Source organism: Melozone crissalis, unplaced genomic scaffold, assembly GCF_028551555.1.
Source record: "Melozone crissalis strain CALT ecotype California unplaced genomic scaffold, PUWL_Pcris_2 ptg000027l_1, whole genome shotgun sequence".
Classification (NCBI taxonomy): domain Eukaryota; kingdom Metazoa; phylum Chordata; class Aves; order Passeriformes; family Passerellidae; genus Melozone; species Melozone crissalis.
In genome coordinates, this window is record NW_026535805.1 from 9237807 (window position 1) to 9253774 (window position 15968).

At 37.3% G+C, this 15968-nt stretch overlaps 1 protein-coding gene across 2 annotated transcripts in view; it reads right to left on the minus strand.

The window, feature by feature from the left end:
- Positions 1-15968, minus strand: part of SRBD1 (S1 RNA binding domain 1) — a 124419-nt gene that overhangs the window by 8543 nt on the left and 99908 nt on the right. For both annotated transcript variants that reach the window (XM_054279592.1, XM_054279591.1), the window contains exons 19-21: positions 9950-10056; positions 7213-7389; positions 5249-5401 (exon numbers count right to left, since the gene is read on the minus strand). In XM_054279592.1, coding sequence (XP_054135567.1) covers positions 5249-5401; positions 7213-7389; positions 9950-10056 — 437 coding nt within the window. The remainder of the gene's footprint in view (positions 1-5248; positions 5402-7212; positions 7390-9949; positions 10057-15968) is intronic.

Below are 15968 nucleotides of genomic sequence, written 5' to 3' on the forward strand. Positions count from 1 at the left end.
TTAAATAACGTGAATACCCACACATGTGTGTACATGCAAGTACAGTCTCATTCAAGTGGGCAAAAGATATTTCTGATGTCTTTGTAAGGAAAGGCCTCCTACCACAGTAACAATTCCTATCCTCCGTAAAAATATTCACATGTAGACTGCATTATTAAATAGAACACAATAACTAGTTTTCATTGCTCAAATACCATACTAAGTAATAATTCCCTCCCTGATTTCTACTCCCCTTAAGCATTGCCTCAGTTGTTCCAGAACAACTAGGGGATCTGGACAGAGGCAAACCAGCCTGCCAGCGAGCTGGAAATGCTATCAAAGGACAAAATTCCAGTTGCATAATGGGCAGAAGAGGAAAATCTCTTTCTTTTAGTGGCCCCATCAACAGTTTTTCTTCTGCATTTTCTTATGTGCCAGTACTTGCCTTTAAATCCAGCAAATACAGCTTACCAGCAAAGCAAATGAGATACTATGGGCCTGCTGTTACATCCACCATGCAGACTACAAGAAACACCAGGGATATTTGAAATGTGACTGATTGGCCTGTCATGGAATATAAACTCTTATCAACACAAACATCTTGCTGAAATCAGCACCAAATGGAAGTGTTTTGTTTCAGTCAAGAAAAAGCCCATGAATGAGTGCTTGCTGAATTCCCTTGGGACTTTGAATTCCTGCTGAAGATATCAAGCATCATTATCAGTACACAGAGAATGGCAAGACATGAATCTTCACTCCAAGTGGTGCTGCCCAGTATGTCAAAAACTTATCTTAAGGCACAACCAATCACAGTAAGCAGGACTGGCCTCTACCAGGCAAGGTCCTAAACGTGGGGAATTAGCCAAGGAAGATCCTTACCTCTGTTAATCTAAGCCACAGCTTTAGATCTTTTACATTGGCAAAAATTTTTATTTCTAGGTCAGGCTAAAATACAACCTGTCAGCCAGATGCCGCAATCTGTGAGCAGCAAATACACATTCTGAGTGCCAACCTTTTGCAAAAAGCATTTTAATGAGATTTAAATAAAAAAGTCAGCAAATGTTAAAATTCAGTCACATGAAACCAACTGCACCCAGAAGACTGATAGAACAAAGAAAAAACACTGCATTTTCTTTCCAACATTTTGGTTTATAAGCATAACCTGGTTGTAACTTCTGGGGACTTCCTAAATGTTTCCTTGGTTTTCCTACCAATTCTTTAACAACACATACCAAGAAACTGGATATGCTCTACATATTGTATTAATTGTATGTAGAAGATTCTGCCACTATAAACTGGTTTTCACATATAGACGTTTCAAAAACTTAAAACATGGTTCTGCTTTGCAGGAAAATGGGCTGTCTATAAAGTTTTGAGGTTTTTATTTAGCTTTTTGGAAATTCCAAATCATAATATTTAGAGGTGTTCATAAGCTTGATCACTGCACACAACAAAGCCAAGCTTTGACAGTGTGGAAACCATGAACAAAAATGCTTTGGTCTTCTGCAGAGCATGTTAAATCACTAGTAGGATATTTTCCAATTATTTTACAGAAATTGTACAGATTTTAAGTTAAGATGCTTAAATGTCATAAATCAATCCTACCAGCACCATTTGTGCCACTGTAGTAAAGATTACATCAGTGTTTCCATTATAAAAAACCCTATTTTTCTAAATCAGTCCTAAAAACTGGTTCCAGCCTGAAGTTTGGCAACCGAAGTCACCACTTGGGAGTAATTCTTTTAACCATATTTTTCTTTAATGGATTGGCTTTTCAAGCTACAAAATAGTCCTGAAAAAGAAAATTAGTGGTTTCAAATTTTGGTAAATTTCTATCCCTCAAAAACATTGTTTTAAAACCTGATAATTTTGCATGTCATAAATCTGCAATGTAGACTGCTGCCTTTGGGTAATTTGGCTATAAGCGGTGGATAAAAATCACCAACTTATTTAATTTAAAAATAAATGCAATTTTCCATGAAAACTTTTAATCCAATAAAACTTTCAGAAACTACTTTCTATAGCAAGATGTGGTAGGCATTGCATGAGGAAGCCTTTATGATTAACTTATGTAGCAGCTATTCCATACATTTTAATTTTCATGGTAAGAGGTATGTAATACTGGATTTTTGATCAAATCTGGTCATATTCAAGACAATTCTGCCCTTTGGCAAGACAGATCCACCTGTGAACTTGACACACTCCCTAACAGGACAGTGTAAGCACAGAAAAGAATAAATACTCTGATAGCACTAGAGCCACAGAACTCTTTAAGATGTATTATTTTAAAAACTTTATTATGAAATATCAATTCTAACCTACATCTAACAGCTTTAATTTTTCTCATGCATTTTAAGTTATAAGAATTATCAATTAGGTTTGAAACTAGTTTAATTCTAGCATTCTAGAAAGACTTTCAGATATTGGCCAATTTCCATAAGACACCTCCAACCAACACCACAAACATGATTTGATCTTCAGGCTCTCAGAAGCTTTCTCATGAACATAGGCTCAGCAAAAAAGGAATTGCAAGCCCAGTCCCATCCGCTGCCTGTCAGCAAAACTCGCCAACAGCCCAGATAAGCTCTGGACTGAATCCTCCAGGCAGTCTGAATTCCTAGTAAATTTTTTCCTAATTCATACTCAGGGAAGAAAAAAGGTTTGGAAAGCTGTTTTCATAAGTTCTGAGAAACTTAGCAGCTCATATGCCTTTTTTGAAAAGTCATTTTAAATATATAATCATTGCTAAATTATAGCATTAGTTGCTTGAGGGGAGGATGTCTGGTTTATATTTAGGCCTTATGTCACCAGTGTCAATTTTTATTACTACACATCTTGGCTTTTGTCAGTTTGCTGCAGAGCTGTATTTTCTTTTCTCAAAACAGCTATTTGCCATGAAAAAACATTAAAGATATTTGCCCTCTTCCCCACACCGTTTTGTGATATCAAGTTGCTGCACAGTCATACAATCTATATCATGAAAGTTATCACCTACATATTTAACATGCTTTCAAGGAAACAAGAGAAAAATACAGATACTGCTGTCCATAAAGTACATTCACAGAAAGCACTAGGAGATTTTTTTACCCCCATCATGTGTAGAGGTACAATAAATGTAAAAAGTAAGACAACAGAGAAAGCCAAAAGGATGAAGAAAAGACTGATACAATTAGTACAGAGAGAGTTGCTATGCTGATAAGTTTTGGTGTTTCATTAGCAGATATTGTAATTGTTGGTTTATATTTGCTTTGTAATCAACATATATTCTTTTGCATTAAAAAAAAAACCAAACAAAACCCCACAACAAAATCCTGTTTGGTGGAATATCTATGACATGCATTTGGATGTCAACCTAAATACTTCATTTGAAAATTCTATCTAGGACGACAAAGTGTTTGGTGAGAAACAGAGAACAGAAAATGGCACTGCAGGAAATCTGCTGTAAAATACTTGCATTATAAAGAGAGATGATGAGATAGATTAACACTGCTCTCCAGCCATGTAACACTCCTGCACTGGCTTAGAACCAATCTAAGTCTGAGTGTAAAGCTGTGCACATTTTAAGGCTCAGCAAATCACCTTCTAAGCAGTGCTGGCTGTGCAATAGGTGCCAGCCCCCTCACTGAAACATGCACAAGCCTAGGACTCAAACCACTGTCTTGGCTGAGATGTAAAAATCATGCTCATTCATTTTTTCATTCTGTTTTTTGTTAAATAGTGCTAGTGATGGGTTCCCAGTCAAATTTCAAACCACAATTATTTGATATGTACTACCTATCAAAACGATACAATTTCAGCTGTATGTGAATATCTGTTCTACCCTATGCAGTAATAATCCCACTCACCACTTCATATATAAAAGTCACCTGTGCTGCTTTGGAAACAAAGTTACAATTCTTTATTTTCTGACCAGCCCTTGTGAAAATATTGTATGTAGGGAAGTTACTGTCGTATTCCACCATTAACTGCTTGTACTTCTCTGCTCTCTAAAGCAATCTGTCCACATCAGGCTTTAAGCAAGGCTGGTAGGTAGCATTGTGACACTTTACTAACAATGTTATTAGTGTACCAGGGCTGGAAAAATAACGACAAAAATTGAGTACTTGAAATTCAAATTGAATGAAATTCAATATTGAAAATCAAAATTATTTTTGAATAATCAATTCATTTTTGTTTTTTCACATTGACTGACTTACATTGAATCATTTTCAGTTAGGGTGATCAAGCTGTACACCCCAAAATCCACCTACCATACAAGGGATCTTTAAGATGGGGAGCTTCAATGTTTTTTTTCCCACAGCTACACAGGGAAGGGACTTTGCAAGAAATTTTGATGTGTAAGGAAAAAAGGGGAATGGTCATGGAAAAGGAGAGACCAAAGTTATCTACACACTGCACAACTGCAATAGACTCTACCAGGGAACTGAACAGTGGATCTAGAATCAAGCACAAAGAAGGATCAACTGTGGCAGGGAGAGGATGGAAACAAAAGTTCACTGCATGCCTAGCAGAAGGAAAACATGGAGACCTATGGATAGGAGGAGAGAACAGAGTACACCCTGAAGGGAAGGTGTCCTAAAAATGCAATATCCTGTATGACTTTTTAGGTGAGAAAGTCAAGCTTTGTGAAGTCAGAAATTCTGCATCTCTCTTTGAGTTTTAAAGATGGTTTTGGTTATAAAACAGGAAGCACAAGTTTGTTTGTCCAGACATAATATTCTCAACAGAGGTCATAAGAACCTTAAAGCAACTGGCTACTAGTGAAATTAGCTTCAGTACTTTTTAAGAAAAGAACCTGTTCAGAAAAATTCAGTTGAAAAATAAATAAATGCCCATTTATGGTTGGAGATGTTTTCTGAAAAGCAGAGTCCAATTTCAGCCAGGGCTGCTGATAGAAAAGATCACAGCTTACAGCAATATTTCAGAGGCACACATGCATTCCTAATTATTTTTTTTCTGACATACACAAAAACCATTCTCTTCTTTTAGCCACTTAGTAAAACAATCATACTATTCGTGTATTTGGGAACTTTTATATACATCTTAATCAGATCTTGCAATATCAGCATTTAATTTTAAAGGCCCAAAGTAATGACACATGCTCACATATATCTGAAGCATACCTTCTTCTTGAAGACAGGGGTGAAAGCTTCAGAGCAATATAAATATTCCTGTCTCAAAAGACTGAGCAGGCTGTTGTCAGAAAAATCAGTACTTTCATTTTAAAAATTGATGGTGTCAATGGTTGAAAAGCTTTCCCATCACTTACCTCATTGCAATGTTGTAAGACTCTGGATGAATGCAAGTTTGGTCCAAAGGATTGGGCTGCTGCGAGGCACACGATGTTAGTTTACTCTTCTTTTTACCCAGTGCACCTGCTTTAGTCAAAAGTGCACGACTTCCAAGTTCATTTTTCTTATTACTGCCAGAAATCAAAAATGAACATGTCACTTTCAATGAAGATGATCCTGGTCCAGTGTCCACACACAAAACCAATATATTTTTTTCCCTGAAGTCCTCAAACAAAAAAACTTATCAGGACACATTAAAGGCATCAAATTACTCCTACTGTAAATGCTCCTTTCATGCCTCTTTCTTTTTTTTCCTAAATCACAAGTGGCTCCTGCTTTTGGAGGACAAAAGAGAACGCATTGAAGGACCTGAAACTAGCAGTGGCATTTTGGGCTCCACTCATCACCTGCTGGCAGAAATGCAAACATATTTTCCTCTTTCCATATCAATTTTTTAAATAACCACTCTTTGTTAAAATTCACATAAAAAGCACAAAAATTGTTTCATACAGCAATCTAAAGTCAAAGTGATTAGAAAGGATAAAAATGAAACATCAAAGTTATTTTCAAAAGCTTCTGGTTATGTCACCTGGACTCACAAGAAGTGCTGTGGAGGCAGTGCTGTTAGAGCTTTACTTTGGCCTTAAAACCCATTTCTCAGGTTATACACTGTTCCCAAGTTTTACAGAATCTGACTAACATCAGAATTGTGTTCCAGGAAGGTTAAAAAAACCCCAAAACAATGTTCACATTTCACCAATGAACATTTGGAGGGGGGAAAAAGCCATCAACCTTTTTTCATTGGTTTTATTGCAAACTAGAGAACCTAGAACAGATCTCTACAAGGTAGGGCCTATCAATCATAGAGAGCTTTGGAAGCAATTTCTGTGGTCTTCTGGTGCTTACAGAGAGCACCATTTGGCCTGCAGCCTATGCCTCCTTGCCAGATGGGCAACCAATCTGTACACCTTCCACCTGGGCAGAAAGCCAGTCCCCATGTGCCCACGTCCTGCCTGGAAGTTTCGCGTGTGCTGTTTGGCCAGCAGCAACTGGGAACACAGCATTGCTTCTGAGCGTTGCCCCTGGCTAAAACATAGTGTCTGCTTCCCAGGAAAATATTTTTTTTGAGAAAAGCCAAGGGCAAAAGTGTGGGGATGGAGCTACTGCCATGCCCTTTCTTAGTTCTTTATTTTGGAAAGAGAAATGAGAAAAGGCAGGAGAAGAGACATTGTGCTAGAAAGGGCATTTCCAGTTGTGGAAAGGTCAAGAGGAGCAGTATGAATGGCTGAAAGAGTAGAAGACTTGGTACAGAATCAGGGAATGAGATGACAGAGGAGGATGATGCACTGTTGACAAACTGGACTTGGGGAAAGGCCTCACAGGAGCCTCTCCAAAGGTTCTGTATTTCAGACAGAAGACAGTCACATCACACTTGCTAGGCACAGGAATATAATATAGACACAGTTTAATCTAGGCAGATACTCAACTTCCTCTCTCCAGCTAATGAAATTGAAACTCCAAAAATCTGCACTAGTTTACTACCATTAAGTTCTGCAGAATAATCTTTACCATAGTAAATTAGTTAATTTACAGATCTCTGTATTATGTCTGAAAAACAAGACTAAAGTTTTAATATCTCAGATCACAACACTCCTGCGTGACAAATTTTTTTATCAATTCAGAGGCAAAATTTTTACTTTAACTTACACATTTATCAAAAAATGACTTAGAGGACTAGGCTAACAAGCCATGACAATTTAGGGGAAAAACTATCTTCAACCATGGACTTTAACAAGTTAATTTGTTGTCTTTCAGAGCACAGAGCACCCAGTGGTCCAGGATTCCTTGAGTCTCAAGCATGAATACAAAGCAGAAAAGGGAGAAGGAAGTCTTCTTATTCTATTTTAGACAATTTATTCAGAACAGTTAAAATCTCTATTACCTGCAAAAAGTCTTTATATATTCTTGATTGAATCTGATGAAGCCAGCACATTGTTGGAAGGTTTTGGGACCCAAACCTTTAACTTCTTTGAGCTGTTCTCGGTTTATAAATGGTCCGTTCTTCTCTCGCCATTCAATTATATTTTTAGCCCTGTTAGTATTCAGTCCTGCAATGTGTCTAAGAGAAAATTTACAAAAAAACCTTTATTACCATTGAACAGTCTATTGCAAGTGCTACCCATTACAAGGATACACATTCCTATAGAAAATCTGGTTTATAAAACTTTAAAACTGCTAAGAAATTAGCAAATAGACTCCCAGACCAAAGGCATTGTCTGAAAAGGATCTTAGTTCTGTGGAAAGAACCCACTCAAGTCAAGAAAACTCAGTACAGCAATCCAGTTCTGTACATGCCTAACTAGTAAGCCAGGGCTGTGTAATTTATGATCTGTTGGCTATTTCCGTAATGCCAGTTCAATTTGTCATGTCTTATGGCCTGCCCCCAGCTGCCCTCTTCAGGAGACAGTGTGGGAGGAGGGTTCAGAATAGATAAATTGTTCCTGTAAGAACAGCCCCCTCTCAGCCCTTCCAATGGTACTGAAACACCTTGCCTTGCACATGAAGGGCTCAGGTCTGCTACCCAGAAGGAGAGTGGCTGGGAGCAGCTTGCCTTCCTCAAGCAGTTGAAGTGATCCACAAAGCTTGTTTCTTTTCTCTGAGCTCTTCCTGAAATAAAAAGCAGCTGGGAACAGGCTGCATGACTTGTTCTGAGGGCAACTTGGACCTGGCCAAGAGCTTACCTGTGAACTGCAACAGTGGTTAGTCAGGCTCCTACAGGAAGCTGTGGGTTTGCAGCACATTTTCTGTATGTACAGGTGAGTAAAACTCTCTGTGTGTAGAGTATGTTAATTGTAAAAAGAGAGAGAAGAGCTCTCGTGGGGAGTTACTCACGGCACTAATGAAGGAAATGTCACCCACTAGGCTTTATCTATCTATCTGATGCCTTTGCTTTAAGTCAGAAGCAGCAGGGACATGTTTGTGGAATGGCATGAACTGATTCCAGAAAAACACTACCAGCAAAACCACCAAGAGTCATAAAATGTCAGGGGGAAAAAAGAAAAAATATTTCCATTATTCTCATGCTCAAGCAAAAGTTAAAAAAATAGTCCAAAGTTGATGAAAGCTCAGAATGAAATTAGAGGGACACACCTTTAACCACAGACAGAATATTAATCATTAGGAATGGAATTTTCTTCAAAAATTTCTTAGAAATATTGAGAAATCCAGCTTGTTTATACTGACAAAGGAACATTACACAGTATTGACAGAATGGACAGAATTTTCCACTGATGATCTCAAGTCTTTCAAGCACAATACTCAGCAGATTAATGCAAATACTGCAGCACTGTCATCCCCTCCCTGTGTACTATGTGTCAAGAAGTGTATTTGATGCATCAGAAACCACAAACAGAAAGCTCTGCTCCAGCTGCAGTCTAGCTAGGGTGACAATCTGATAAACTGGATGTCTGAAGGAAACTTAAGACTGCATCTGCACAGAACAGCAGACTTGAACAATTGTAAGCCAGGCTAATTAGACCACACAAAAAACTTACACAATGTGGTTACCACCTGCAGCCCTGTCTGGACAGGGTTACCCCACATTCAGTTTTGTGTGGGCACAGTAGCATCTCAGGCTGATGCTTCCTGCTGAAGTGGACAGTACAACTGTTCCTTCAGACTCAGCTTATTCTATGATTCTATTCTGTTGATTCTATGAATGAAAGCTTCATTTGTCATTTAGGTACCTTGCTTTCCACTTGCTTTCTTCCTAAAAGCTGATCTAAATCCAAAAGCATGTAAGACAGAAGAAATCAGGCACTGGGCTGGACACGCAGAGAAAGAACATGGAAGCGGAAAACCAAAAAGAATAGAAAGAGAGTCTCTTACCAAATACGGAAATATGTTTTTGAGAAAGATTGTAAGGGGCTAAAAAACGAAACTATAGTGATATCAAGAATGCATTTTTCCTAACTTTCACACCTAATATAATTTTCATTACTGATTATGGACAGTAATATTAGGGAAGAAGAATATGGACAGAACATTATGAACATTCTTTTCCTTCCCCTCCTACTATGGAGGATGAAAGCAGCACTTTTACTCTTCTGAGAGTCTAAACAATACTGAATTCTACACACTCAAGAGAGAATGAGCTTTTAGTTTCTAACCCTGAAAAATAAAGTCCAGAACATTATTCAAGTAAATATGGCATAACTACTTAATAAAAAAACAAACAGTAAAAAGGGATAAATTTTTCAAGTTTCCCCTTAAATCTTTCCTTGTCTCCTTTCCTTGCCCAAGTTTTACAACCTGTTCCACTTAGAAGTACCTATAAAAATACCTTCTAAGAGACAAAGTACATTTGAAAATACCTTTCTCCATGTAAAAATACATATTACTTATATCACATTTTTTTTAAAATTGCAGTGCTGGCTAAAAAATTTTAAATATCTGTTTTTCTCTGAAGCATAATTTTACCCTGGAGAATCACACATATCCTTAAAACCTGACTCTTAATGATTCAGTGAAATACTGTCTTACTGTGTCATTTTTATGTAATTGGAAGTTTAACACAAGAGCCATTTGCTCCAGCTGAGCTTGAGTCAGATGGCAGACTAAACAGAGACTCTGTGATCCAGAGCCATGTAATTACTGGAATAGGAAAATGTTTCACTCACCTTAATAGTATTTCTGAGCAGATGTTAATATCAACTCCTACAAAGCTGACACACTCTTCAACCACACTGTCCAGAGTTGCTTTAAGCAAAGTCTGTGATACATCATGCTAAGAAACAAAAATAGAGATATCTGGTTACCGAAGTATTGAAGTGTACATAAACAGGAACTGCATATAGCACTAACATCAATAAAATAGCGGCTGGAACTTAATAATATCTTATGTGAAGGTACCAGCTAAAAATATGAATTGTAGAATATATTTTTGAAATGTCCCCAATATCTCTTTGAAACATCTTTGCTGTGAAACAGATCTCTATAATAAAGACACACTTCACATCCTGGTATTATTGCTCTTAAATAATCATTTCCCTGCATCTTGTAAAAATAAAACTTTACTTAAAACATGATTACTCAAAAGGAGTAATGCTTCTGGTCCATCCACCAGGTGTTGTCTTTATTTTTAATAAACTGATTGTATAGGTATGTCAGATTAAAGTAGAGAAGAGATCACAAATGCTGTACTTTTGCACCAGTACACACAGATATTTGCAAAATAGTCCCATTTAGGAGCATCACACTACAGCAGAGTTATTATTTACTAAATGAAAAAGCCATGCACTGTATGAAGGTGGGCAATACATAAGGTACTTATCAACCCCATGGCAACAAAATGTTTCAGATTTTGAAGAGATATTTCTGGGAAGATTGGCAGGTCCTTGACCAAAGCACCACTAATGGAAATGTTCACAGTGTTTCCCCCTTTTCCCCCTAAAACAAAAATCAGTCACACTTGTCAAAGTGAAAAGTTCTCAAGCTCTAAGATTTCTTTTCCTCCCAAATGCAGGCATACTTCAGCCTGTAACTGCGAGCTCCCCACACAAGCCCATCAGTGCTTAGAAGTCTGACCTGGAGGGAGAAGCCTCTCTAAATGCAGGAGCTAATTCAATCACTATGTTGGCTTAGCTTCAGGGCTCTTCTGCATCACTCATGTAAATCTGGGTTGATCTGTTGTGGTTTCACGATGCATTCATTTAGGACATCAAGCTGGATCCAAGCCAAGGCACCAAACACTTCATCCATTACTTTGTTTTACGTTCTAAGCCATTCAGATCTTTTAAAGATTTCATGGTTAAATTTAACATGCCAATAGCATCAATCCAAATCTACTAACGCTGGTAGTTCATTAAGCAGTGGTTAATAACTGGGGCAATTGTAAAACTTCAGGCAATTCATTACATAGCTCCCTATTTCAGGTGATGATAATGGGATGCATTTTCATGATGTGATATAGAATAAAGTAACTTACAAACAAAAAGCTCGTATTGTGCCAATATGACTCTTCCTATATTAATTTTGCATGCAAAACACCATGTACATGCACAAGCACTGGCATTTGCACACATCCTTCGTCTCATAACCACAAAGCTTGCTTGTACACTTGGCAGATCAAACATCAGTTTCTACTTACTAATGCATTGCTACTGCAACATAATAGCTTCTTCTTGAATAAAAAGACAAACAAAAAATCCCACACCGTCAAAAGAAGTCTTATGTTTCCTTACGTTGCATTTTTCTGACTTACTGAAGATGTAGCTTCTCTTAATGAGGAATATATTCCCCCCTCCTCCTGGCATCAGCCACATAATACACTAGAGCTAAAGGCTTCCAGCTCACATGCACACTCATGCAAGAAATGCATTTATATAACACAGCACAAGAACAAAAATTAAATGTCCAGAAAGAACACCCACATCTTCTCTTCTTTACCAAGTATAGCTGCCAAATACGGGCTAGGTTTTTCACTAAATGCTTTATTTGAGATTCACTGGAAGATAAAGATTCTAATTTAAAAGGTTTTTTGCATTATGATGAAGGAAGGCATAAGGAGAAAAAAGATGCAGAAGACAACTTCCTTCTGCTCTTAGGGAAGGCTACTGAATCAAAGGTACTTGCAAGTTGATTATGATACAGTTTCACAAGTTACATTAACAACTTCTATTAACTGCAGCAGTTCTTGGCCTCCTTGAAAAAAACCATCTTGTTCTAGTCAACTGGTCTGAATATAGAGTCCATGGCAAAGGGAAGTTGCCATGTTGTCAAGTTGCTGGTTCCTCAAGTTTCAGATTCATTCCTTAAGATAATGATGATGATTCTTCAGCAGGAACAACATGACTCAAAACAGTCACTGCCTCCACAATGCCTTCTAGCATAGGAGGTAGCAAAGAAGGAAATCCATTAATCTGGTTGAAGCTTTCTAAGGAGCTCTTTGGAAGAGACTTGATTCAGGAGAAGCTTTATTTCCAGCCTACAGAAAGTGAACCTTGATAGAAATTCAGTCTACTGTATTCCCCAAAAAACAAGGAAAGGATCTGCCACAATCAAAAGCTAAGCATTCTAAAATATCTCTGCTAATGGAAGAAATGCCAGTGCTCACAGAACCTCATTTTCAAATGCACCACTGGTATTTATGTAAAGACCTGAGTTTGTGATTCCAAAAGTTTCTGTAAAATTCATGAAATACAAAACACACCTCTTGAAAAAAACTATAGTACTTAACTGTCTCTTTCTCTTGACAAGAAGACAAAAAGTTCTCAGGTGTCTCAAAGATTACTTGCATCTTAACTTTATTTCTGTTTGACAGTCATCATTTAAAAACCAAAACAAGACATTCACCAGTTGTTTTTACTGCTCCAACAAGTAAAAGTCACGTGAGTTGGAATGGACATGACAGCATATATGTGAAGGCACAGATAAAGTGAACAGGCAGATGTGACAGAACAGGATGAGCATAAAAACAATCCCTAAGCTACCACTACCTCACTGAAGTAAGGTACATTTAGCAAGTGAATGATGTTAAGTTGTAAAAGTCAGGAAGCCTTCCAGAAGGCAAACCTGCCTCCCAAGATGCAGCTCCTGACCATCTTTCTTTGGCTATAATGAAGGAATTTTTAAACTAAAAGAAGGCACAGAGAAGTGTTACACATTTAGTTTCTAAAAGTAGTTAAAAACATTATTATCTCAATACTACTGCCAAGACTTCCTACTACCCAAAGGTTACACTTCAGAAAGGTTTAAAGTACAGTGTGTTTTCCACTCTTCCAACAGTTTCACTGATCATCTCAAATATCAGAGGTTAGATGATGCTATACACTTCTGTGCACTATTTATATGCACTGGGGTGGTATCAAATGAGTCAGACACCAGAAGCACACATATACCCCACTCCTCACTCCCTACAGCAGGTTTTTAAAGAATGATGAACTGTTGCATTAAGTGCACCAGAATAAAACTCAAACAAGTAAAGCACAAGTCTAAAATGCCAAGCTGCTTTCAAAACAAGGTAATGCAGAACTTGATGTGGCATGGTCTCTGACAACCCCTCCACACACCACTGATCACTGCATCAGCTGATTACCAGCAAATCCTTCTAAATAAAACACTTTCATAATAGCACTGACTCTGAATACAGTGAATGAGGGTGTCCCTGCTAAAACTGCTCAGTGTAGTCTTTTAGCTCAGAGCCAAGCACACGAAGTGCTATCCCAGCTATGTCTAACAACACTTCCTTTGGTGTGACATTCAAACATCATCTTGAAATTAGTGGCCAAATATAGTTTTAGTTTTACTAAAAGGATACTCAGAAATGGCTGCCACTAAAATATTCAGTGTAATAGCAGATCTGAAGCAGAAGACTTGATTTTATATGATGATCTCCAAAAGGATTGATACTCCCAATTTATGGAAACTAAGGCCAGCAGAAGTAAAGGGCTTGCCACAATCTGTGGGATGTCCAGTGCAAAACTGCAAACTTTTGTTTTCTGGAGAGTGATGATAAACAAAGCTACCTTGCTTCACAAACAGTATTAGGAAGAATTTACACATTTGTTTGGTTTGAGCTTTTTGTGTGGAGGACTATAGAAATTAATCTGTCCTAAGAAGTGTCAGGAACTGTAACCATATTTCAGTATTTGTTTCTAAGGAGTTACCGAGTTAACTATGGAAGAAGACACAAAAAATTACTTGCTTAACTGGAACTACTACAGTAAAGAACTGTCAGTCAGGAAATGAAATTAAAACATTACATTTCTCTAATATTTTTATAAAGAGTATCCCAAAAATAACTTACATTCATGAACATAGAAGAAAATCAAGGGCAGCTATTTAGATCTCTGGTTACAATTACTGCTCAGATTTGTCCATGGCACACTTGTTAAAATTACCAGAAAAAAACCCCCACACATTTCAAAACAACCATTAGGCAAACCTATACTAAAAACCCTAACAATCAATATAACTTCATTGTATATAATTTCATCAATCATGGCACAAAATGTTTACCCCTGAAGAATAGTGTTTAAGAACACCTGTCCATTATGCACATGATAGTAGTTCTATCATTATGTCCCAATACTTCAGCTATCTTTTCTTGCCATATGGTATGCAGCAGAGAACAAGGATTCTTGTTTCACTCAGTTTCAAGAGTTACAAACACCCACTGGAAAAAATTAACATTACTAAAAATCTATCTGTTCCTTAAGATGGTACTCCCTCAACTGTAACTGAAATCCCTTTTGCAGTTTCAAAAACCTGTTGATGTACACAAAAGGCAGGCAGTATTTTAAACAGCCTCTCAGCTCAGTTGTTTCTAGCAGGGAACCAGTACAGACACTGTAAAAATACATTTGTCATCAGCACGGCAAATTTATCACGTCAAAGAGCCAGCGCACTAACTTGCCTCAACACTAGATTACCAGTGCTAGACTAGAATGGGCAGCTTTTGCTTGCAAGAAAGTTAGAACTCCAAGCTCTTTACCTTTGGCAACTCCAAAAAACCCCACAATACTAAACCTCCACAGAACACTAAAAATAATACACATAATTAAAATGCATTTGGTAACATTTATAAAATCAATTTCACAAAGGATGGTATGATTGCATATGTATCTGAAAGACAAATTCCAACACCTAAAAATTCTACTGCAACACACAGCAATTCTGAAATAATTGTTTTCCATTTACAAACATTAGTAGAAATCGACGCAATCAGCCTGTGCCTCATTATTACTTTAAAACACCCAAGAGCCAAGCAAGGCACCTTCCAACAGTCAAGCAGGAATTATTTGTACCCTGCAGAGCCTACAAATATAGTGCAGACATGACCTAATGATGCTGGTTAGAAAGCAGTGGGGAGGGGATGAGTTCCCAAGTCTGGGCAGCAACCTGCAGGTTGTTGACCCAGGCTCAGAATTACAGTATTATAACAAGATCAATATTCAGTTTAAATAAGACTGAGCTGTGTGCCAGACAAACTATTCTGGGTTTTGATCAAGTTATACCTCACTTGTCCTTTGAATTCAAAAGTCAGCCTTCAATTAAGTAAATACAATTTAATATTTTTTTTTTCTGTCAGATTGAGTCCTGAAAGACTTCTAACACTTCATAAAACACTACTTTTTTGGTACCTACTATTAACTTCTGTATCCATGAATTTTAATATTGGCATGTGCAACCAGTCAACATGCTTCTTGAAAACTACTTTTTTTTTCTTTAAAGAGTGGCATAGCTGTGCAAACTGAATGACTTTTACTGAAAGAGAAATTAGGTGGGACAACACATACTAAGCAAAGTTCAAAAATATATTATTTTACAGAGATTCAATCCATGGCAATGTGTTTCAAAATTTAAAAAATGGAAAAATATTACCAGTGCTGTAACCTATATACAATCAGCTTCATTTCAAATGCTTGTTAGGCCACAAAAGTAAAATGCATTCATGACAAACCCTTAAGTACAGCAGGACTAAAGTAACAGAAATAGTCTAAGGAGAAGCACCTTTTCATGTCCAGAAACAGAAAAAAAATTAAAAATATACCTTACACATCAGGTGGAAAAGTTGGAAAGTTCAGAATTGGGGTTTGCATCTCTACATCCTCTGGAAAATCCCTTCCAGTTAGAGTCTAAGAAAACAAGTTTATCCATCTGATGTTTGATAAAAGGATCTAACTTCTTTTGAATTTC